At 38.0% G+C, this 24,307-nt stretch overlaps 2 protein-coding genes across 3 annotated transcripts; both read left to right on the forward strand.

The window, feature by feature from the left end:
• Nucleotides 1–1,370: 1,370 nt before the first annotated feature.
• kank3 (KN motif and ankyrin repeat domains 3) lies at nt 1,371–15,345 on the forward strand. 2 transcript variants are annotated; one of them, XM_053322113.1, is made up of 11 exons: nt 1,371–1,447; nt 2,750–2,838; nt 3,318–5,117; nt 5,483–5,585; nt 5,815–6,042; nt 6,322–6,412; nt 6,838–7,057; nt 7,732–7,874; nt 10,605–10,805; nt 13,260–13,361; nt 14,598–15,345. In XM_053322113.1, the coding sequence occupies exons 2-11, from the start codon at nt 2,802–2,804 to the stop codon at nt 14,655–14,657; spliced, it is 2,985 nt and encodes a 994-aa protein (XP_053178088.1). In that variant the 5' UTR covers nt 1,371–1,447; nt 2,750–2,801; the 3' UTR covers nt 14,658–15,345. The 2 variants fall into 2 exon arrangements, with proteins under 2 accessions (XP_053178088.1, XP_053178089.1); XM_053322114.1 differs by having other exon boundaries at nt 1,402–1,447; nt 2,754–2,838.
• A 4,042-nt stretch (nt 15,346–19,387) lies between these two features.
• Nucleotides 19,388–21,419, forward strand: LOC128362252 (GTP cyclohydrolase 1-like). The gene is made up of 6 exons (XM_053322994.1): nt 19,388–19,646; nt 19,946–20,055; nt 20,513–20,568; nt 20,856–20,887; nt 20,985–21,069; nt 21,290–21,419. The coding sequence occupies exons 1-6, from the start codon at nt 19,388–19,390 to the stop codon at nt 21,417–21,419; spliced, it is 672 nt and encodes a 223-aa protein (XP_053178969.1).
• The last annotated feature ends 2,888 nt before the right edge of the window (nt 21,420–24,307 follow it).

Consider the following 24,307-nt stretch of genomic DNA (forward strand, 5'->3'; position numbering starts at 1 on the left):
AAACAAATATAAAAACTCAAAAGTATGGTCGACTATTTCTCTCTTGTTTGGACCAAAGTAAACCCATCAAGGTGAAAACCTTTTAGTGTTTGTATAACTTGTGTGTGATTGGTCGAGGCGGCGAGCATCATGTTTACTGTGGTCTGTCCTGTCTTATCAGTTAGAGAGTTTTGTTCTTTCCATTGAGGACTCATATTCTAATTAACCCATTGTTAATTATAGATCATATTTACATTTGTGATAATTAGTGTTTTGTCTGTTTGATTTGTGGTCTCTACTTTGACAATACAGTATCTGTCTTTAGTAGTGTGAGTTGACAGATGATATGTGTGTGTGTGTGTTTATAGGTTATCAGTAGTCAGTCAGCTAGAAGGACGACTGGCGTGTTGCAACAGTATGTGGTAGGAATGTGCCCGAGGCTGCTGGAAAACACATCTGTGTGTATGTTTCAAACAAAATGAATGACTGCATATATGAGGGGTTTTGTGTGTGTGTGTGTGGTGCAGGTTACTGTATCGGAGACTGTATGTGTTTTCCCTTATTTCAAAGATGTATCTGCATGTGCTGAACATATTGCACAGAAGAAACTGACATTTATAGGAACACTATTTTTACATTCAAAACACACTGGTCTTATACAACCCACATAAACAACAGCCCCTATAATTTTCTTTGTAAACCCAAACACCTGAGATAATTACTGGTGCAGGTGGACGCACAACCTGTTGCAGGTAACGTCACTGTCCAATAGTCCATGACTGCTAGCCTGTCTCTATCCAAGGCACCTCTGAAGCTGAATAACTAACACTTTATATTCAATTTGTTTAATCAATACCAAAACTGACACATAGACCAGTCTTTTCATCACTGTCATGCTGCCAGCCAACCAGTCATCATATGGTGAGCCATAGCTGGAGAGACTGAAGTTTCACGTAACAAATCAAGTGTAATACAAACTACTGAATCTACTCCAGATTCACTAAAATTCTATACAGATGGGTGACAAAAGAAAATAAAACTATCAGGTTTTGCAGTAAGATCTTGGACCATTTAATCTGCTCTGACAGCTTTAAAGCTCCTGTAAGAGATTCTCCAAGTCTCTGGCAGTCTACTGGAAGGATGAATGCCTTTCTTTTATAACATATTTCCTTACTCAGTGTTGGGTTGAGATCTGGTGACTGTATGATTCACGCAATTTTAATCCTCATTAAACTAGTCAGCCCTGTATCGAAGCACCTTCATTTCATGTTCAGTCATGTTTCCCAACGCATTTAATTCAATTTGATACCCAACAATGTGCCACTGCATTGTAATAATGTGCTCTGGATGTCATGTTTGGACTGTTCTGATGGTCTCTTTCTGTTTTTCATAGGGCTGTGTGGAGTAGGGAGGAGGGAACCAGCCTAATCTCCAGCTGCATGAATCATTCACTCAGCGGCTGAGAGAGGTAAACTTTCCTTCCACACGCTAAAACAAACAGCTTTGTTACAATTTTTGGGTCTGATCTTTAAACATTCATTGTCATGTTTTAAAGTAGCAATCTATCAAATTGTTATTTTGGTTGATTCCTCTATCACCTCTACCATTGGTATAACAACAGATAAGTGTTCAGTTCATGCAAAGTTGCCCATTTTCTGCAAGGAACATGGTAACTGGCTTTTTACTGCAGCTCAGGAAATATCCTATATTTGCTGTATGTTAAGAACAAACAGAAGAGAAGCCAAGTTGTTAACACAAGCATTTATAGCTACTATAGCTGAACAGAGAAATAAAATCCACCCGACTTCAGCTCAAAACTATAACGGATAACAGAAAAAACTAACGGACATCTTTCAACAACAATACTATCCAGTTTGATCAGCCGACCAGTTTGCACTTCTGTTTTCCGCTTTTTTCATGTGTCTGAATAAATAAAGTGAAGCAGAAGGTATGGCAGGTTGTCGCAGTCTTGTGGAGAGATGAATATTGTAGTTTTTCAGTAGAATTGCATGCTGTTGTTAATGGAGCAGCTATCTTGTGATTTTTGGACACTGTTCAGCTCTTTCTTGTTGGCTTGTTCTGAGGTGTTTTCCCTGGCTTCTATCTGCACCGTGTGCCAGAAATGTCTACACACTCACGTACTTGCACTTTAGACATGTATCTTCACCCTTTGAGGCTTGTACTGTAACAGCTCTTTACAGTCATTGAGATCTAAGGAGGTCAAAAGCTTAACAGTACAACATGCACACACACGCAGTCACACACACATACGTACAAAAAGCTCAGAGGTATGGATGATGTCAGGCTCAGTGTCCTTCAACACCTCTTAAGAGGAAAAGCAAACAACAGATCCATTTAACAAAACCTCTTTATCTCTAAAAGAAAGGAATTCACCGTCCTCTGGATTCAGTCACAGGCTGTCACACGTGCTAACGAGCCATAAGAAAACACATAAACTTCTTCCGGCCTTTCTGCACTTTGTAGAAAGTTTACAACTCCTATAAAGATACATGTATGTGCGCCATTAAAGTGAGAGCATGGAGACATTTTAGTTGTTTATAAGGTATACAGTGTTTAAAGTTTTAAAGGCGTTTCCTACTGACAAAAATGTGTTGATGGCCCACATTTAGAGCATGTAATGTTTTATGTTGACAATATAAATAACTGACCTCTGCCAGTATTTTAGAAATTGCATTATTTTCTCTTGGTAGTTGTTGTGTCTAAGTACATTCATGACAAATGCATCCATGTCACTGTATGTTTTCTTTAGCCAGGTGTTGATTAGAAGCTGCGTGTGTGCTGAAACGTCCCAGTCCTGAAAAATGACTCAGTCGGTGCAAGTTAACCCAAAGATGCCTGGTAAGAAACTGCATTAAGATGTTCTCAATTTGTAATCTGCACAAGGTTGGTGGAGTTTACCACAGTGATTTATTCAGATTATATCAGGGACGCTTTAAACCGCAAGAAACAAAAGATATATAAAATCTTTTTGTGTGTCTTCATGTTGCTTGTACTGTAAACACTACACAGACAACTACACTTGCTTCTATTTAACAGAAAATATTGAAACTATTAAGTATCTAGACTTTATTGTGTATATTGTATCAACGCTATAGCAAAACATGTTTTAGTATAAACCAAAGAAAGTGGTTGGTTGATATTTCAGGAGGTGTATTCCAATGTACTCTCTTTGTTTTTATTACCACAGTAAGTACTATTGTCTCTGCTGTTTTGTGAAACAGTACATCTTAATATGTCTGTTTCTACTGTATCAGCAGGACTAATTAAATACACCAAATGTAGCCATGCTGTCCAGTCACATGTCCTTTTCCCTACAGATCTTGGCTCTCCATTCCTCTACTCTAGTCAGGAAGAGGCTAACCAGCCAGCCTCTTACTCCGTCCAAACACCGTATGGTTTCCAGCTCGATCTGGACTTCCTCAAATATGTAGAAGAGATAGAGAGTGGGCACAACCTCCGCCGTGCACCAGTTTCCTCCCGTCGCTCTGGACGGGGGCTCAAACTCTCCCAGAGGAGTCCTAGTGTTGGGGGTCGCACCAGTGGCTGGACCTCCACAGAGTCTCTTGCGTCCCCGGCAAGTGAGGATGGCAGAGCTCCTCCTCCACCGCCACCACGCAACCGCCTTGGGTCAGCGCCCTGCGAAGGACTCTCTATTTCCCCTGTGACCATTCTCAATGCTCCTCCACTGTCTGCCGGAGCCAAAGTGCCACCCCCTCCGCCACAGCGCAACCCCAGAGTTGAGCGGACTCTTCTTGAAACTAGTTTGCGGTTACAGCAGGAGCAGAGCCACCAGCACCAGAATGGTGGGCGATTCCAACTTGGAGATCCTCCCAAGAAGCTGGGGACCTCTCCATCGAGTCAGCCACTACAGAGTAGCTGGACTAAACCCAGTCCTCAGACCTCTGGGCGCAGCACTCCAGCTACTGGCACCACAGTGACTCCAATCCCACCCAACCAGCTGCAGACAGTGAGGGAGCAGATGGCTACAGCCTTGAAGCAGCTGAAGGAGATGGAAGAACGGGTAAAAGGTGTTCCAGCACTTGAGAAAGAAGTGGCTAAACTTCGTGCCGAGAAAGACATGCTCCTGTTGGCACTGCAGGAGAAGAAAGTAGCCATGGAGGCTGCCCAGCAGCAGAAACAGTCTACAGAGTCCTCCACCCAAACCATAGAGACCCCTCAAACTGACCCCAGTATCCAGAGTCGATTAACTTCACCACCCTCACCTGGTCACAAAGGCCTTGGAAAATCTGGGGAACTGAAAAAGCTGGCTGAGAAATTTGAGGGGAAGGAGGAGAAAGCAGTAGATCGTTCAACTAAAGTTTTATTAAAAACTCCAGAGAAAGTTTCAGTCGTTGAGAAGAAATCAGTAGCAGTTGGAGATGATATGCCAATGGACTTGGTTGTTTTCTACCATAGCCTTGGTGTGAAAGATGCTTCTGAGGGCACTAAGGTGAATGTTTGTGAGAAAGGCACAGGAACAGAAGCTACACTGGTTCATGAGGCGGGAATACAGACCAGAGTGGAGACAGAGGAGGCTGAAGTTTGGGTAATGGAGTCACTACTTGGAGTCACCTCTGAGACACAGCGGGAGTTGGACACCTTACAGGACACCATAAAATTCCAGCAGGAGTCGATTGTGGCTCTCGAGGACCGACTGAGTGTTGCAGACAAAGACTTGATAATTCTCAGAGCGCAAATTGAGGAGAAAACGTCCAAAGTCACATTTGAAAAGGGTGTTCTCGCCAAACCAGAAATGACAAATGCCCAAGTAGAGACATTGTCTTTCGAATTAAAGCACGTTGCAGTTTCGTGCTGTCCCGAGGTGAGCGATGCATGCGTAGGTGAAGGCTTAACAGCAGATCAGACTGAACAAGGCACTCAGACTGATTCTGTAGTGACACCAGAAGAACCAGTTCCTGTTACAGTGTTCAGCATTGGGTGCCAGTGGGAGAATTTGTTCGAGGAAAAGACTGAAGAGCAGAAAGTTACAGTGCTAAAGAAGAGACAGTTGACCATTGCTGACTACAAGGTCTCGCCAGAAGAAGAAGTGGTCAGTACAGCTGAGAAGAAAGAGGGAGACCAAGGAGAAACAACTGCAACCAGCACAACTAAGACAGGTGTGTGTGAAAGTAACTGCCCATTGAAATGGCTTCCTTCATGACAGAACCAAATACTTTCCTTTTATAAGGTCAGTCAGTAGACCTTGATATACGATTGTTTTCTTGTTAAACTATATTTAGTACGTTTGAATTTGAAATGTACATTAAATATTTTCACTTAGGAATGGATGATAATTTTTAGGCACTTAAAAGAAATATGTTATATATATTAATTCCTAGTAGAGCTGCTTAAATGATCACTTAAAGACTACACTATCAATTATAAAGTCTGAGAAAACATGTTTACATCACGCATCATGCCTGAGATATGTGTTCTTTGTTTGAACTGTTGTTTGATCCATCTGCTTCCTGTATGGCAACAGGTATGCTGAAATCAATCATGAAGAGGAAGGATGGGAGTAACTTGGGTGAAAATCGCAGCGCTGGCAAGAAGAGCCTGCAGTTTGTGGGCATTCTAAATGGAGGGTGAGTAACATGAAACTTAATTTTATTTTTTACCACAGTAAAAATAAAATGAGGGGCGACAGATGGTCTAGAGGTTGGCATCAACGCTGCTACGAAAAGGTCAGAGGCTTGATTAGAATGTAAACTTCTTTTTTTCCCCCTTGCCAATTGAAAAGAAAGCCGGCCAAGTGCCCTCAAATGTGAACTGAACAAGTCGAGCTGAGTTCCAGATAATATTTAAATCTTCCAGGTATGAGTCCACATCGAGTGAAGAAGAGGATGAGGAAGAGGAAGAGGAAGATGGGAGTACTTCTGGAGAAAGTGGAGAAGGCGAGTGCTTGGACAGCACAGAGGAGGATGAGGCGGCTCTGGAGGAAGAAACATCTGAGGAGGAAAGGAATGTCAACCTGGATGAAAGTGACACAGATGAGGAAACTCTGAGAGCAGAAAATTATTCATCTGATGGTGTGAAAGAGAAGTATGTTGTTTCTAATATAGAAAGGATGAATACTTACTACAGTCTTAACAGAAAAAAACTGTGCTGGAAAGCAGTATTTAGTGTCTGTCTATAAAAAGTATTCACCCAGCCCTTTGATGTTTTTATGGTTTATTGTCAAAAAGGGGTTTTCCATGTACATCAACTGAAAAGGGCCATTTTTAAAATATGAATTTATTTCTACAAAGTTATCTATTGTACTGTTTTGTGTGACACAAAAATAAAAAAAAAACAATTTCATACAAATGGTGTCTTTCACAGGTTTGAGCTGAGTTCAAAAATGCGTGAAGCCTGCCTGATTCTGAAGAATCACCTGAACGATGACATCAAAACACTGAAGAGTAAGGAAGTGGTGCGTCCCTGCATGCTTCTTCAAACCACTTTATCACCAGAATGATGCAAAATATAATGTTTATTTCTACTGTCATTACTTAAAGCTGATGAAAGCTCTGGGGCTGTATTGTACTGGTTAGGGATATTTTTAGAACCAGCAAACATTGATAAGAAACAATAGGAGCTTCATGTAACAATAACAAGGGAGTGTAGACCGAGTAAAGCCTCTGTGTCACCGTTGAGTTAAACAGCAGATGGTAAGAAGGAGGACTTCCCTTGCATTATATACACATGTGGTGAATTATTTTTAACTTTAACACAATATGAGAATACCATCTAATAATTTTAATCTGTTAAACTAGTTCATACTAGTAACAAGTTGACAATAGATCCAAGAAATATGTGTTGCTTACAATAAATACTGATGGGTGACTTTACTTTTAGCTCTCCAGCACTCACACCGTCCAGCTTGAATGGTTCCGCATCTCCAGTGCCAAAATGGCTCAGCCATCGCGGGTGTCTGACTACCTGATGGCGTTCTCTGAGGTGTCTGCAACGCTGCTGAAGCATGTAGTCAACATGACAGATGGCAACGGCAACACGGCTCTCCACTACAGCGTCTCACACTCCAACTTCGGTGTGGTGGGGCTGCTGCTGGACACAGGTTAGTGACCAAAAGTGCTGTGATGAGGATCCACACTACACAAAGTTATCTTACAGGCTAAAACAACAATATAGTCAATAATCCAACCAATTGTTGTGCTACATTTGTAGTGTTGTATTCACTTTGTGTGATTTTGGGTTTATTTTTTCATCATATGATGAACTTGATGTCATTTGATTTGGTGTTAATATTAAAAATAGTGATTAAAGGAATATTCATTAAATAACCAATTTAACCCATTCAAAATGTCAGTACAGAGTGTTAAGCTTTGTTTAGCACAAGAACCTCAAGTAGGGGAAAACAGCTAGCCCAGCACTTTCAAAAAAAAAAAAAAATCTTCACTATAACAAGTATTCAGTTGGCATCTAGAGTGTAGAAATAGAAAAAGTAAACAGTGTGGTTTTAAAGAGAGGTTAGCTTCTACATTGGAGCTGTTTCTTGACCAGGAAAAACTGTGTCCAGTGAAAGTCCTCATAAATGAAGTCACTATCTGTAATCCCTGAACCAAACTGATTTGTGTATGTATTTCTACATGTATAACTAACTTTAATCTAACCCTGATTTCTCTACTTGTCAGGTGATAAATGTGTATGTGCATTCACATGTAAGTAGGACTTTGCAAGTGTGCATTTATGTACTTAAATACCTAGTAAAAAAACATCTGTTCCTTCCAGGCATGTGCTGTGTGGATAAACAGAACAAGGCGGGCTACACGGCCATCATGCTGGCTGCTCTTTCTACAGTGAAGGAGGAGGATGACATGGCTGTGGTTAAGAAGCTCTTCAGTCAGGGCAATGTCAACGCCAAAGCCAGCCAGGCAAGTCCCCATCCGTTGGTCAGAGTTCACAGTGCTCTTGTATTAAACACACATGTTCTTCTTTTTAAGGAGTCCTTCCATGTTCCCACAGTCACTTTATTGCAGTCACTCCTGTCATATGCTTGTCATTTATGGTATGTCAGCCGTGCCTGTCAAAAAGTCACAAGGTTAGTGAGTACATGCTGGATTTGACATGAACATCAATGTTCATATTGTATCATCTGATTTTTTGATAGAAAAAATATTTATAAGTAGAGTAGTTTGCCGAAGAGGTAAATGAAAATATTTGTCATAAAAAAGCAGAAATATGAATGACTTGTGTCCTTTTTTGGACACAAAGAGCTCATGTGATTCTGTAGCCAGCTCCATCAGCCAAAAGCACTACATCGACAGGAGTCAGTCAATGGCTCAGCTGGCTTTGATAAATGAATTTAGTCTTATTTGGACACATTAAACTGTTAAGAAGAAAACATTTTAAAATTAAAAAATAAAACCAGACATAGAATCAATTCTAAAAGTACTAAAAATTATAACTGAAGTTAATGAGTCACTAACGATCTTTTACTAGCATTGGAAACGGTGACTTTTTGCAGCATTCCTCTCGTTAATCTAATTTTGGCTTTTTCAACCTTTTTCCCGGTTTATAGTGTGTGTGTGTGTGTGTGTGTGTGTGTGTGTGTGTGTGTGTGTGTTTGCAAACATTTTACAGTTTTTACAATTATACAGTGACAGATAAAGGACGTTCAGTGTGACATCATTAGTTATCAGTCTTAACAAGAACTAGTTTTATTTTTATCCTTACAGCTGTTTTGTAGAAGGTAGAAAATAAAACAGTGTTCAGGGAATAATGCCCCTCCTTATTCTCTGTCTTAATTTAATGGGGAAGTATTAGCAGCATTTCCTGTGTTGTAATGAAGTACCACATTCATAGCTAGAGACATGAGCAATAATGTGTTATAGGTTAAATTTGATTAAGGAAACGTGTAGCCTAACGTGACACACAAGTCATCTGTGAGAATCTGTTGACTTTTGAGTGGTGCTATCTCCTTGGTTGATTTAATCAGGTTGTGTACTGTATGTGTTAGGACAAAGCACCTGACAGGCCCTCACACTGCCAAGTCATAGGACTCTGAATTTATAGCATCACTGGCTATAAATCCAATTACTGATGCTTGTTATTGTTGCTGTGGGGAACAAAACACGAGGCACTCAATGAAATTTTAGGGTTAGGAATTTAAGTCATACTATTTTGTGTTCTGTTTTAATTTTAGCTTTTGGGCTGGGGAGTGCTAAATTACATTTAGAAAAGATTCTTGTGTAACTTTTCGTTTTAATTAGTGACGTAATAATTAGCGAAGTTCAAAATTTAAAGGAGCAGACCTTTTTAATAACCTTTTATGACTAAGTTTGGCTTTTGGAACAATGCATTAAAAAAACAACAACCTACACTTAGCTGCTCTCCATGCTATAATAAACAATGGGCACTGTTGAGGGGAAGCAGCAGCCTAAAAGGCCAGAGGTTTGTTATGCTAAGGCCACCAATTTGAACCCCTTAACTGTCAAGGACAATGTCGGTTGAGTGAATGAAAGACTGCTGCATAATAACTGAGATGCTCTTAAGCAACCAGTTTCTGACCCTAACACCAGGATGGATGCTTTGTATGCATTTAGCTATAAATAAGAAAATAAAGTAGTGTACTTACAAAACTGTCTCTATGTACGTGCTATATTTTTTTCCCACAATATGTAATTTCTGCTGCTAAGTTTCTCTTAATTACAACAATAAGAAACGACAGGTTGATTACATTGAGAAGCAGTGTGGAATCATGGGAGTTGTTGACTTAATTGTTAAACAACCACCACTGTCATCACTGCAGTCAGCTTCTGCTGTTTAGGATTCCTTCAGTGTTTATTGTTCAGGAGGTTTTTACTGGGAGCTGAATAATCCACAGATGTCTCCTCCTCCGAAAAATAAATGGACATGGGAATTAAAACCAGTAAAAACAAAGAATAAAGCTATTTCACATAAAAAAAATCTGTTTCTTAGAGGGCGTCCAGGAAGTGCTCTATGTGAGCTGAGCTGCCACTAACATTTGCTCACCTTGTTTCTCTGATAACTTAAGATCCAGATGTCTGATTACTAAACTCCTTCATCTGGTTAAAAGATATACTGCAAAATGACCAATATCTAAAAAGTGTATCATAAAAATGTGGAACTGAATAAAGGTCAATTTATGACCTTTATATGAGAGTTTCTGGCAGGTGTATTATATTATATGCATATACTCTTTGGTAGAGGCAACTGTGGTGGACAACCACAATGATCATCATCTTTTGTGTGTATACTACTTGGTAGAGGGGAATATGACGCCATTAACAGGTGATCAAATGAAATGGACCATAATTAAAAATGATGGATTACTTTGTGTTGGAAAATTGTTGGAAACTTTTAGTTTAATATAAGTAAACAACTTAACAAAGTGTATAACATAGGTCTAGTCATTTTTAGACATTTTGATGTGGAATAATTACATATTATACTGTAGCTTTAAAGTCAGCACTTTCCTCACTCCCATTGTCTTAGATAGTGAAACAGCAGGATTGTTGTCAGTAAGTCAGTTTATTTAGTTAAGTGTGGTAATATTATTGTTGGCAGGTAATGGATAAGCTAACACATCTGACAAGTTATTTTTTGGAAAACATTACCTTCATACTTCTTTACCTTGGCAGGCTGGCCAGACAGCGTTGATGCTAGCTGTTAGTCATGGTCGGCAGGAAATGGTGCGGGCACTGCTGGAGTGTGGTGCTGACGTCAACGTGCAGGATGACGAGGGATCTACGGCACTGATGTGTGCCAGCGAACACGGCCGAGCTGAAATCGTCAAGCTGCTCCTGGAACAGCCTGGCTGCGACATCTCCATCATTGATAACGTAAGACATTTTATGTGTTCCTGTACTGCACTTACTGAAAGAAAATGTCAGTGACTTTGCCTCCATTCAGACTGACATCAACCCTGCTTGCAAAAACACAGCCCCCTCATTCATTTGAAGGAGATCAGTCCAGAGGTGCATGGTTGCAGATGCAGGGAACTCTTGTCCAAAAACTCAGCATCATCTGGCAAGGCGCTGCACTGACCAATCATAGATTCCTGGTTGATTATTCTGTAACACGAACAGAGTATTTCTACTGTTAACCTCACAATCCTTGCAACAAAAGAAAAAACAATTGCCACTGTGACAGTTTCCCAGAATTGTTTTAGTATTGTAAACCAGTGTTTTGGTGTCTGAGAAACCTACAGGATCCCGGCTCTGTAACTCAGACTGGACTTCCTGCACTGTATTCAAGTCTCATTGGTACCTGAAGCAACATGTCCACCTACGCAGCTCCCTGTGTTATTTTAGCACAGGGCTGTTTTCAGTCTGAATGGCTGCTTGCTCTGAGCCTACAGATCAAGCCAACTGCTGGATCTCTGACAGCTGAAAACATCTGAGTGTGTTCACGTCTGGGATTCAGCTTAATCTGCGCTCAGGAAACGACTTCTCATGGGAATTTTTTTTCCTTTTCTTTTTTTGGTCTATACAGTTTCCTCTTGTCACCTTTTTCCCCTTTTCTTTCGTTTTTTCTCAGTTAGAAAGATAGCCTGAAAGCTGAAGCGCTGCGATCAGATTAGTTTTGTCTGTCCTTCCCTCAAATCAGTATTGTTTACAGGAAACACAATCACTGCACTACTCACAAGCCCCCTGGGGATGAATTAAAAAGCCACAGACTTGCAGATTTCAGATGCAATGCACTGCAGGCACTGGCAGCAGTCCTCTGCAGAATGCACCACATGACCTACACACAAATCTGAAGCAATTGTTATTTTACAAGAAATGCCATGTCTTAAAAACAAAAAAAGGTGGAAAAATGAAGTCCATCAAGAATAATTTCTATACTCTGAATGATCCAGGGTGCCTAGGATTTGTCAACCAAATGAAAAATATCACCAGATTTTGACCTTCGTATCAGCACAATATTCAATTTCTAGCAGAAATCTTCTCATCGCTGCTTATGACATTTGTTACTTCGTTATATTAATCTTCACTTGCCTGATGTTTTAAAGTGATTTTACACTGGATTGCTCTGGATGCCTGAAGAACCACCAGGCAGACAGATATTTGATTGTTCACATCTGTGCCATAATGAGTTGGCCATTCAGTGCAAGCCGCTCTTGGATTGTGATTCACTGCAGCACAGCTGGACCGAGAGGTGGACGGAGGGATTTTTGGGGGTAGGGGGTCTCGGCATGACAAATCTTGACTGTAAGGCACAGTGGTGTTACAGTACATATTTAAAGAAGTGCAGTGCCAGTTTTTTAGTTTTATTTTCATCTCATGTATTTTCTTCATTAGGAGAGTAACGGAAACTGTGTGCTACATGACTTTCTGGCTCAGTATTCACCATCTGTGAAAACATTTCTGTTGATTTAGCTGAATACTGTCTATTACATCTACGTCTTGGCATGTGGGGGGACACAGAGGTCAAAGTGTGATGGTTCCACCTGGATAGCTTTGGCAATGGGACAGGTGTTGTCTTTTAGCTTGACCGTGCTAGTCAGTTTAGCATCTACATGTGCAAAAAATAATTGGAAGTGACTCCAGTGTTATTTTGATGTTTTGTTTGTTGGAGGTGTTCTGTTTTCTCTGAGTTACAACTACACTGAGTCAAGAATGTAATGGACAAACTGTGTGCAGGTCAGTCAGTCCATTATAGATATCTGGGAGCTAAATAAAAGATCAGATGATGATATATTGGCTGACATTTTTATATATGCACCAAGTGGGACATTCTACGCTGAAGATATATTAAACCATGAATCTAAAACCAAGTTATGTACCAAAGTTTGGATTTTGTGCATCTTTACAACTGTACTATCATGCAGAGAAAGTTACACTGATCGCAGAAGAATAAGCTGTCAATTTCTGGTTGACTAGAGATTTTATAGGGTCAAAGGCACACAATCATATTCAGTGTGGGTTTATATTGTGTGCTTGATATGTTTGATGTAATAGCTTGAAAAGTAAAATTACAAGAACAAAGAATAGCCGAGGATGCAGGCTGGATGAAAGTCATGTGTAATGATAATGTCTTGATGGATGGTCATGAGCGTGTTAGTCATCATAAAAGTTATGTAACATCTAGACAGCCATACTACTTGTAATACAGAGGGTGTTGAAATGGCTGGAAAAAGTTCCAATTGTGTGTAATGACGATCACATGGTCCATCTCAAACTATAAAGCTTTCTGTTTTTTAGGGTCAATGAACTCACTTTTCTCTCTCTTCCCTTGTTTTATCTGTGTTTCACTTTCTCTCCTTCTCTTTCCTCCTCCTTTTTTGTCTGCAGGATGGCAGCAATGCTTTGTCCATTGCACTGGAGGCGTCTCACAATGACACAGCTGTGCTGCTCTACGCCCATATGAACTATGCAAAAACCCAGACTGCTGTGGTGAGTCCATCTTCCCATCTAATGTGCCCACACATGCAAGAATTTGATTCAGGGAAATAGGGAACATCTGCATTAGTCTCACAATACCAGATATCAGATTTCACCCTAATGAAGTCTTGGGGTTTTCTAACTTCTTTTGCTTAAAATTATAATAAGAATTTAGTTTTACAATATCTCACATAAAATGAAATATAATAAAATGGACTAACTTAAGTTGTGATGCAAACTTCCCTGGTGCAGTTTCATGTGTAATAGCCTGGAAAAGAAGAATAATTATCTGCATTAGAAGTCAAGAGTTCACTATTTAGTTGGCACTGATTCTTATTTGAGGGTCGCAAGCTGTAAAGTTTGAACACCACCAGCTTTAAATCTGCTGGGGAATCAGCAGATTTAAGTGCAGTTCATTCTCAACATAACTGTACAGTGAGAAATGACTCCTGTGTTTAAAGTGGGTAGGGTCAATTCCATGGCAGAGCTCCAGGCTGTAGTTTGGGTGTGGGTGAAACTGACCAGAGGAGCACTGCTGCCCCCTATAGGTGTTACTAAGCTTCTGTGGATTGTGTTTTCTGTTTGGGAAGCATAAAACTTTATTATCTTAACAGTAAAACTCAAGGCAAGGCAAGGCAGCTTTATTTATATAGCACATTTCAAACCCAGGGGCAACTCAATGTGCTTTACATAAAACAAACATTTGACAATAAGAATTAGAAGCATAAAACCAAATTATAGTAAAAATGGGAAACATTAAAACATACAATTTAAAAAAAAAAAACCCCCATTATAAAACAAAGTACAGAAAAATAGAAAGAGAAAAAGAAAATAAAAAACTAGACTAAAATAGAGCATAAAATGAGAATGCAGCATAAAATAATGATTTGGTTTAAAATTATTAAAAGAATATGCATAGTGCAAATGAAAAGATAAAAATTTAAAAAGTGCTGTAAAAGAGCTCATTCATAAGCATTATGATTATAATTAACCTGGATTTAAAACTACCACTACCACAGTATGTTTTTTTAAATTAATCATGTCAAAGGAATCTAAAATTACAATGTGAATATGATTATATTATATTTAGTACCTGTGTAAAGACCTAGGTATTAGTTATTATATATTAATAATTACTACAGAAATAACTGTGCTGATTTTTTTCTTACTTATACCCTTCAAACAACTAAACAATGTATATTCTTTTACAGAATAATTAAACTATGTCCTTTACATTGTGTCTTTCAGGGGAGTCCGAAGGCCCCAAGGAGCCCCACCACTGCCCACAAGCCCTGGCCTGCAGAGTGACATGAGGCGGACAGAGCAACAAACAAAAAAACTGGATCTGAGCTGTAAAAAGCTCCACTGGAATTTACTTAAATATCTATGTATTTATATATTGCCATATGCCCTGCATTTATAAGTATTGTTAATATGAGAATATTATTTTTCCATAAGAGTTGTGAAAGGTTATATTATGTACTTGACTAATATGAGCTCCTAGCATGTTTAAATGAGATCTCCAGCCCTTGTTTTTTTTTTCTGTGACAGGAGATTAGACCTTACATTTATTATTTGCACTCCACTAATATATTTTATTCTTAAGGGCAACACACAGCGACGGTGTATGAAGTACATAAAAAAAACATGGACCCACTGTTTTCTATGTACGTGTCAAGATATGCCCGTCCTAATTCCCAGTGTCAACACTCCAGTAAAGCTGTTTCATCAATCGCTCCTTGGATCGTCTGAATCCAGCTATTCTCCTTTAACAACTTCTTCTGCCTGTACGTAGAGTCAGGTGTGCGCTATGGACATCAAATGACACGACATGGCCGGTGTGTGTGTTGCCCTTTAGTCTTCCCCTTCTGTCCTGCCCTGGTTAACTGATCTGTGAACCTCTTTGCATCCGTAGTCTGCACTAACTGTCTGTTTATTGTATGTTCATATAAATATATACATATATATATTCAATGTCTGAAATAAACATATTTACATACAAATGTTGCACATATGTGTTTTTCTTTAAGCCTTAAAAACTATTTCCCAAAATTATTCAATCCAAACTTGCTACAGTTTCACCAGCTAGCCGAAAGCAACCTTAGTTGTGTGAATTAGGTCAAGTCAGTTTTATCTGTGATGCCCAATATCACAAATTTGCTTCGGGGGGATTTACACTCTGTACAGTAATACAACATCCACTGTTGATTTGGATATGGAAAACACCCACTAAAAACCCTTTAACCTCAGTAAGAGCAAGAGAGGAGGACAGACAGACATGCATCTTGCATCCTCCTGGTGTAACAGCAGGATAAAATAAGCATGGTGGTGTTCACCTGAACTCTGAAGAGACGGCATTTGAAAAGACCCACAAGAGCAGTAGTTAGTGCAATTTGTGTGTAGTTAGTAAGTCATCACTGTCTGATCTAGTTTTAAATTCAAGTTTTTGTAAGGCTGTTTGTTTTTAAAACAGCATTTAAATGTTTATTTTATTAAAGAAAATGTAGAAAATCTACAAATCCCCAAATTAAGGTAATAAAAGCATACATTTGGTGTTGCCACAAGTATTGAAAACATCATCCAAATATACACATAAACAATGATTGTAGTTTTTATCATGAGATACATATATTAGTGTTTTATACGTATTACAATTATGTAATACAATATTTTTTATTTGATTTCAATATTCTAACCAATTAGCAGACAAAGGTGTTTGGTATTACTTGGTTAACACCATGTAAGTAAGCTACAAAGACCATGAATCCATTAATAGCTTTTTCTTTTAAATGTGTGTATAGCTATCTCTGGTTTATAACTTGCTCTTGATGAGTATATTTAAAAAGGAGAAAGAACATTTCCTTCCTCCACTGTAAATAATATACTGAGAAGGTATTTAGTAATGGCAGTATGTGACAGTCACCACACTGGACCTGAAGTGTGTCCCTACAATTAGGAACATTAATCTGATATCAGTGTTTAATTAATAAGCAAAGAGACTAGGATCACTCTTTTATATGTAAGGAAAAATCAGGCTTGAGTTACACTTTTAAACATTAAACTTTCCTAACTTTGCAAGCAAAATGTAACAAATAAATATTTACATATAAATTTACAAAATTGTTATTTATTAATATAATGGTATCTGATACCACATTTTGATGATTGTCACAGAAGCACCAGACAGTCAGCAGAGTGAGGTTCAATCTGATGGTAATGACGAGATAAGATATTTCTTCATTAGTGCCACAATGGGGAAACTTGCATTATTACAGCAGCAAGTGGACACTAAAATAGAAGAGCAGTAATAAGAAAGAGAATAAGAACAGTAAACAAGATGTATTATCTTAGATTTTGAGAGGAAGCCTTAAATTTAAGATACCTTTTCAGTATGCAGAAAATCTTTTAGTTTGGGGGTTTTAGTTGGGAAGAATTAACTTCTGTTTTTATAAACTATCTTCTCATGACAACTAGAGCATGATTAAGGCATTGTATTATTATGTTTAGGCTACAGTTGAGTGATATTAATGATATATTTTGTAACATGTACAATCATAGTAGAGATAAATGATGTGTCAGCAGTTATTCTGTTTATACAATAGTAGTTTTCTAGGCCGATGCAGATCATTTTGTAAATCAATGAACAGGATTAATCAATGATGTTATACAGTAACAAGAAACCCATAAAAACAATTCTAGTAAGCAGATATGGAAAGCTTCCTCGAAACTAAAAGACAAAAAGTATGTAAGACTGTGGAAACAGAGTATGCAAAATCAGATATTTTTCAACCACAACACAAAGACAAGAAACAACAAAAGAGCTGTTTGAGCTGGCCAAGCGAACTGTGCCAAATGCCGTCATGTGGACACTCGAGTGTGAATCATGTCAACTGACATACAGTCTTTGTTACAGCTGCAATTCTCAAAGAGGCTGATGATCATTTCAACCTTAAGTGTGTCCAGTGCATAATTATAATTGAGTAACATTTTTAAACAAAATTAATTAATAAATGAAACAATAAATGACTGTTGATGTTCTTGGCATATTGAGGTATTATCCTCCAAGCTGGTCTGATTTGAACCTGAGAACATCCTAAAATTCTTGTAAAGTGTCAAACTGGTGTGTAGAGGAATTTTCCAGTACTGTTTTTTTTTTTTTTTGACCCTGATCGTTGAGTCCTTTAATACTAAGACAAACTTTAATATTGCGAAGTGCTTTTAAAGAGTCTGATGGGTCTGATGAGGAATTGTGTTTAACTGAACTCTGTACTCCAAACATACAGTTGAAGTCAAAAGTTTGGACACCTTCCCATAATGTTTAGCCCATTGTCAACACTTGTCAGCCCTGAATATCTCGTTAAGCTTTGAATATAGGACGGTTAGTTATTGCCTGGTCATGTGTTGTGTTTACACAGAAAAGCAATACATCATCCGGTTATTAGCAACGGTTATTAACGTTACCCACATTACCACAGATGCTGCTCTGTGGTATTAGTTGCAGGATAATTTGAAATGGATTTGGGTGGCAATTAGATACTTAATAATTGTGGAAAGTTTTAAAAGTAAAATAAAAGAAGAAGAAAGCTTATTTGTTGCACATTGCATCTAACTGAAAGCAGGTTGTCTTTTGAAAAGGTTTTCTAAGGCTTCAACTTTTAACACAAGGATGTACATTTTCAAGTTTGCCTATGCTATAATAACTTTATAGGCATTTATTTATATAATATTTATAAAATGTTCTGCCAGCAGTAGTGCCTTTAAATAAACAAAAAAGGGTTGAAGACAGTATGTATGAAGAATTTACTAATGCCTCGTTAGTCATGGCAGCAATGTGACAGTCAGCAAGCTGGACCTGATATGAGTCGACATAAAGTTAGTTTAAATGAGAATTTTATAAAACATAACTCCATAAAATGTTAAAATAGTTAAATAGTGTCAAACATATAGAAAACACACTCTCTCTCTCTGCTCTCTGAAACATTAATAAAACCTAATAAAGTATGCATGCAGCCCTGACCAGCTCCAAGTGTGACACAGGACATGAACTGGAGCCATATGTCTGTCTACCTCAGTTAATCGTGTACGTCTACTTTTCCCTTGACTACACATCAGAGTAACATGTCAACACAGTGGAGCAATCGTGACAAGAACCAGTCTAAAAAGGAGCTTACTCAACAGGAAAGGGATTGGACTTTTTTGCAGTAGCTCACAGTTAGTGGTTAACATTAGCCTTCAGAAGCAACAACTGAGCATAAACAGCGACAGAACAGTTCAGGATAAAGTTATCGGCTGCTCTTTCTGGTGACATCGCCAAGAAAGGACAACCATCCTCCCAAACATTGAAGGATGCGCCAAACTGACACCACATTACTGAGTGATGACACCGAAACGAGATCCGACCATCAGCTTTAGTAAAAAGGCAATAGACTGTCTAAAACAGCTGGATCAGACTGTTACATTTGCATGTACAGTATGTATTCCCCAAGATACACAAGGAATCATTTGTGGAGATGACAGTCAGGGCATGTTGCTTCATGTACTGTCAAGACATGAAATACTATCCATTCTGCTTAATCTCACTCAGTTTCATGTCACTGGCTCATGTAGAACAAGACTCCTGAATAATGTTGAGGATTGCATGTGAGTGGCGGCTGTTTCCAGCACGCAACACTAGATATCTCAAATCAGAGCATGGGACTTCTAGGTATTCAAACTCAAATCACAGGATGAGTCAAATGCTGCTCCGTTACATTTGATACAAGCGAATAGGAAATGGATTTGTGTGGTAATTACATACCTTGACATTGTGGAAAGTTGAAGTCTGCTCAAGAGCTCTAATGGGGGAAATTATTCACATGTAATTATCTCCCTCATGGGTGTCGTGAGGTTTCAGTGATGTTGTAGCTTCAGGGCTCCACATCAGGCTTTAAAAACCAAGGGGACGTCCTTTCTGAGTCCACTGAGCCAAACAGCATACATCTGGGCCTGTTTCATTCATTCATATCCTGCAGTGTCTTTCATTGAAAGTAAGAACCAGAATGGAGTATCACCCAGCTTCAGAGATGAATGTAGTTGTTGCAGAGTATCTAAACATGTGCGTTGAAACTAAAAATAATGGTTGCAAAGAAGAGAAGGAAAGTCTAGATGCAACAGGACTGCCTTGCATTGAGAAATCTTATAGCACTATACTGAGTGAGCTCGGAGAAGACGTCAACAGGGAAGGACTTCTACGTACGCCGCTACGTGCAGCCAAAGCCATGCAGTTCTTCACCAAAGGCTACAAGGAATCAATCCAAGGTGAGGACAGACTTTCCTTCGTTTTTTTTGGAAGACAAAGCTTAATATCAATAAGTCCATGTGTCCTTTTCAATATTATATTTTTGAAAGAGTGATTTGAAATTTTACTAAAAATACAATTCAAGAAGGGAAAATTGTCTTGGTCTCATTTCCCATTTCTTTGATACATTAAAGTTTCATAAATGATCCTATTATGCTTAATGCTGGATCCTAACTATTGGACACTTTGATCACTTTTAATGATTTGTTTTGCTCCAGTATAATAAAAACTGTAAATGTAACATTTAATCTCCACACAGATATCTTGAATGATGCTATCTTTGATGAAAACCATGAAGAGATGGTGATTGTGAAGGACATTGAGATGTTCTCTCTCTGCGAACATCACCTGGTGCCCTTCTTTGGCAAAGTAATTTAATAAAGTCTGACCTGTAAAAATTGCAATGCTGTATTCTTGAGGCCATTACTGATATTGATGTATGAAAAACATATATACCAGTTAATTCTCATTTCTTAAATAAATACACATTTTGAACTAAAATACATTTTGTTCAAAATTGTGACCAAAATAAGTCCTATAAGTTGTCAGGGATCTTCTGTGGATAAACTGACACTGTGTTTAGAATACTTTAAACTTATGTTTCTTTTCTGTAGTCTGATTTCTTGATACTTACCTGCTGACATACACACTGATAACGACTTATCTGTGATAAGCTTTAAGTCATATATTCTCAGTTTTAGCAAATATTTACAGATGCTATGTATTACTGTATTCAAATGTATATTAAAAATGTACCCTGATATTATTATTATTATTATTATTAATAATAATAATAATAATAATAATATTTGTTTCACTGTTACAGGCTCACATAGCATACCTCCCAAACAAGAAAGTGGTTGGTCTGAGCAAGCTTGCCAGGTACACATACACACACACACACACACACACACACTCTCTCTCTCTCTTTTGGGGCATTACATAGACATGCATTCATTTTCTGGAGACTTATCCTTAAACACTGACCCGAAAATCAGTCTTTCATAAATTAGGTTAGCTTTTGTCCCTAATAGCACAAGCCGTCCCTAATTAACTGGTTGTAAGTCTCCGATGTGTCCCCAAAAGTAGCCTATGATAGATCACACATGCATTTACACAGAAATCAACAACTGTTTCATAATTTCAATTTTCTTTTCTATTTCTTTCAGAATTGTAGAGATTTACAGCAGGAGACTTCAAGGTAAAAAAAAAAAAAAACTGTTGTCGACAGTTATTTCTTTTGTTATGATCTTTGTTTTTTTTCCTGCATTATATTTAATGTGTTGGTGTCTCTACAGTTCAGGAGCGCCTGACCAAACAGATTGCTTCAGCAATCTCTGAGGCGTTGGAGCCTGCTGGTGTGGCGGTGGTAATCGAAGCTACGTGAGTATTTAGGCGTGGATCAAATGTTTTACAAGTAAATGCTGAAACTTAATTTTTTAAAATCTCTTTCGGATAACTAACTCTTCGTATTTAATTATAACATGATGAAGAGAGCAAAAGACAGTTAAACAAAGAGTGCGGCCATTTACATCACTGTGAATTACAAAGCTGACCTTCAGGGTTTGATGGAGACTTTAACATCCTCCTTTGTGCATTTCAGTCACATGTGCATGGTGATGAGAGGGGTGCAGAAGATGAACGCCAGCACTGTTACGAGTGTAATGCTGGGAACATTTAACGACGATCCGAAGACCAGGAAGGAGTTCCTTGACCTCACAATGAAGAAATGAGTCTTTTTTTTAAACATCAGCTGGCAGTTTAAAAGGAAGTGTTTTAACACGTAACACTTACACTTAATTTCACAGCATTCTTTTATTCTGACGGTTTCATTTTCAGTGAAACAATGTGTTTTATGGGGTTGTTGACATCCTTTCTTGAGCTGGCATGTACTTATATATATTCATCTTATTTAAATACATATTACACACAATGTTTCATAAAACATCCATTGAAATGTGAGTTTTGTACAATAATGTTAAATTAACTAATCACAATATTGCATTTATGTCATGGTTACAGGGTGCTTCATGACACAAATAAACTGAAAGCTATTATTCCCCTTGTGCTTATCTTTATTTTTTTTACGTTTTTAAGTGAGAGTGTCCCAGTTATTATAGATAGTATTACACATCCTTTTCCTAACAGCAGTGTCAGGAAAAGCCGACGATTATGGAAAGCTCTGGTAAGCAACTGAAAGCCTCTTATACTGCCATAATACACTAGCAGTAAACCCTGAACAGCCAATAAATAAAATTTATAGAAGAAAAGATAAGATTTTAGAATTTATTAATCCTCTGAGTGAAATTCAGGGTGGCATAGCAGCAACAGCAAAGGAGAATGAAACACAGGAGAGGTACAGTGTAGGCAAACCAAGATAATAAGAATAAAGAATTAAAATATGAATCAGAATTAGGAATTAAAGAGAGAATTAAGAGTGAATTGCTGGCCCCTTAATATCTGCAGTGGATCTCAAATAGAGTGAATATTTGTACAGTCTATCAATGAATATAAATGCGTACATATGCAGTCTATCAATAAATAGTGTATAAATGAACATATGAATGAATGAGTGTATAACAAGTATAAGAGTCCATGTGCAGGATTCAGTTTAAAGTCCAAAGTAAGCAGCAGACAGTGCAGGTCTTAAAGTTCTCATATGGGGGGGGTAGGCAAGTCTTGGTTGGTGTACTGAGGAGGCATGAATCTGGGGCTGAACGTGCTCCTCATCCTCACTAACACATCATAAAGAGGATGGGAGGGGCTCTGAGGTCAGCGACCAGCTTCCTCCTCATCCTCCCCTCGGTAACCACCTTTTTATAGGTCGTTTACAAGCCTGATGGGTAAAATTCGACAACCACTAAATTTTAGACGTCTCTACACCTCATCATCAGGTCATTAAATCTGATGTAAAAGTCACCGGCATATTGGGAGCATTTACTCAACAGCTGTTGAAGACCAGCACTGCAGGAAGATAATATAACCAGATCATCTGCACACAAAACAAGTAATTATGAGATTACCAACGGCACAATCTGTTACAATCTGTTTAAAAGTAAGAGATTACTCTGTGCACATACAAGATGAGGTATATTACCAATACATATTAAAACTGGAAGATATAGAGGGAACTGATTCAATTAGATGATCTGTGAATAAAAACTGAATAAGATGAAAGTCATTTTAAAGTATTTATTTCTCTGCTTTCTTCTACATCATGTTTTGCAGCAAATAGTTAGAAATTCAAAATGAAGATGGCACTTTACACATTACCTAATGGTATCCTTTTGATTAGGTTTTTGCAATTTTAAGAATAAAACATTTTTAAGAATTTTAAGAATAATAAAAAAAATTACTAGAAAGTTTGTGGATTGAGTGGATGATAGAAAATATGTTTGAATTTGAGTTGCATTAGTTTTACAATGTGCATATCATTTGTTTTAAGCTTTGTTCTGTTTACTCTATGTTTGTTTACATTTCTGTGTTTATTGAATCATTGAGTGCTGTAAAATGTGTGTGTGTGTGTGTGTGTGTGGGGGGGGGGGGGTAATGTGTATGAATAACTATATAAGAAATGGGTCAAGACACTAAAATGAGATTATTTATTCATTCATCTGTTTTCCAATGTGCCTATGTGTATTAATGATATCAAAAAGTCAGATACAGCACAACCCCATCTATCCTGCATCACCTAACAGGTATAACCAACACAAGAACTCCAGGTAAATACTATATTTAGTTTAATTTAAAACATCTGCAAGACTTATTTGATTGACAACCTCAGAAGCCTATAGGCATAGTGGAATTTTGACTATAGTAATCAATTTATTATTTTACAGCAAAGGCACTAAAATATCACCTTTTTAAAGCCCTTGCGGACCTGAGATTTATACAAACATCATTACAGATCCATATATAAGAAATGTATTTTCTTTCCATCCTGATTTGGTAAAGCTTTGAGGAATTGGTAGGTAATGTATTGTAAATGTGTTAGAAGAAATACATAAAAAATATAAACATATAAAATCCTCATATTAATAAAATGTGTACCACATAAAAAAGACAGTTTAGCATTTTCATGATATGATAATGAATGACAAAGTATTGTTCATAAAATATAATCACAGGGTACAAGGCAGAAATGTATCAGCAGAGGAATACCCAACATGCTCATGGTTTATGCATCTTTTATGCATAGACCTAGTTTATAACAGCAGAACTTGCTAGAAATAGGCTGTTTTTCATCAGCTAAATTTTACCAAAACAAGGAGAAAAAAAATGTTTTACAAATTGTCCAGAGGACCAAATGGCACCATAACAACAACATTTGTCTATATTCCATAAAAAGAATATATATAAAAAAGAGGATGAATCTGTTTTTCATGCTCCGTCCGATACTGTAACTGTACTGGCTGGGATATCATGGAGAGAGGTGGGGTGGTGGGTAGCTGTGTCTGCTGTTTTGTCTACAGTGTCGTAACGTTTTTTTTAACCAGTTACTTCCACACCACTTCTTTCATTATGCTGATCTGTGAAGTGGAACGTTACGCTGGCAGAGTTGAGAGGTCAGGGGCTCCCGCTGCCTAGATACATACAGTCTAATATTAGAACATTTCCTTGA

The sequence above is a fragment of the Scomber japonicus genome, chromosome 7 (genome assembly GCF_027409825.1).
Source record: "Scomber japonicus isolate fScoJap1 chromosome 7, fScoJap1.pri, whole genome shotgun sequence".
Classification (NCBI taxonomy): domain Eukaryota; kingdom Metazoa; phylum Chordata; class Actinopteri; order Scombriformes; family Scombridae; genus Scomber; species Scomber japonicus.

What these genes read in the sequence shown, in the direction of transcription:
- kank3 (XM_053322113.1), top strand. Translation starts at nt 2,802, where the DNA reads ATGACTCAGTCGGTGCAAGTTAACCCAAAGATGCCTG. An exon ending in CACTGAAGAGTAAGGAAGTG is followed by an intron (nt 6,413 to 6,837) that starts GTGCGTCCCTGC and finishes CTTTACTTTTAG; the next exon opens with CTCTCCAGCACTCACACCGT. An exon ending in TCAACGCCAAAGCCAGCCAG is followed by an intron (nt 7,875 to 10,604) that starts GCAAGTCCCCAT and finishes TTACCTTGGCAG; the next exon opens with GCTGGCCAGACAGCGTTGAT.
- LOC128362252 (XM_053322994.1), top strand. Translation starts at nt 19,388, where the DNA reads ATGGAGTATCACCCAGCTTCAGAGATGAATGTAGTTGTTGCAGAGTAT. An exon ending in CTACAAGGAATCAATCCAAG is followed by an intron (nt 19,647 to 19,945) that starts GTGAGGACAGAC and finishes ATCTCCACACAG; the next exon opens with ATATCTTGAATGATGCTATC. An exon ending in TTACAGCAGGAGACTTCAAG is followed by an intron (nt 20,888 to 20,984) that starts GTAAAAAAAAAA and finishes GTGTCTCTACAG; the next exon opens with TTCAGGAGCGCCTGACCAAA.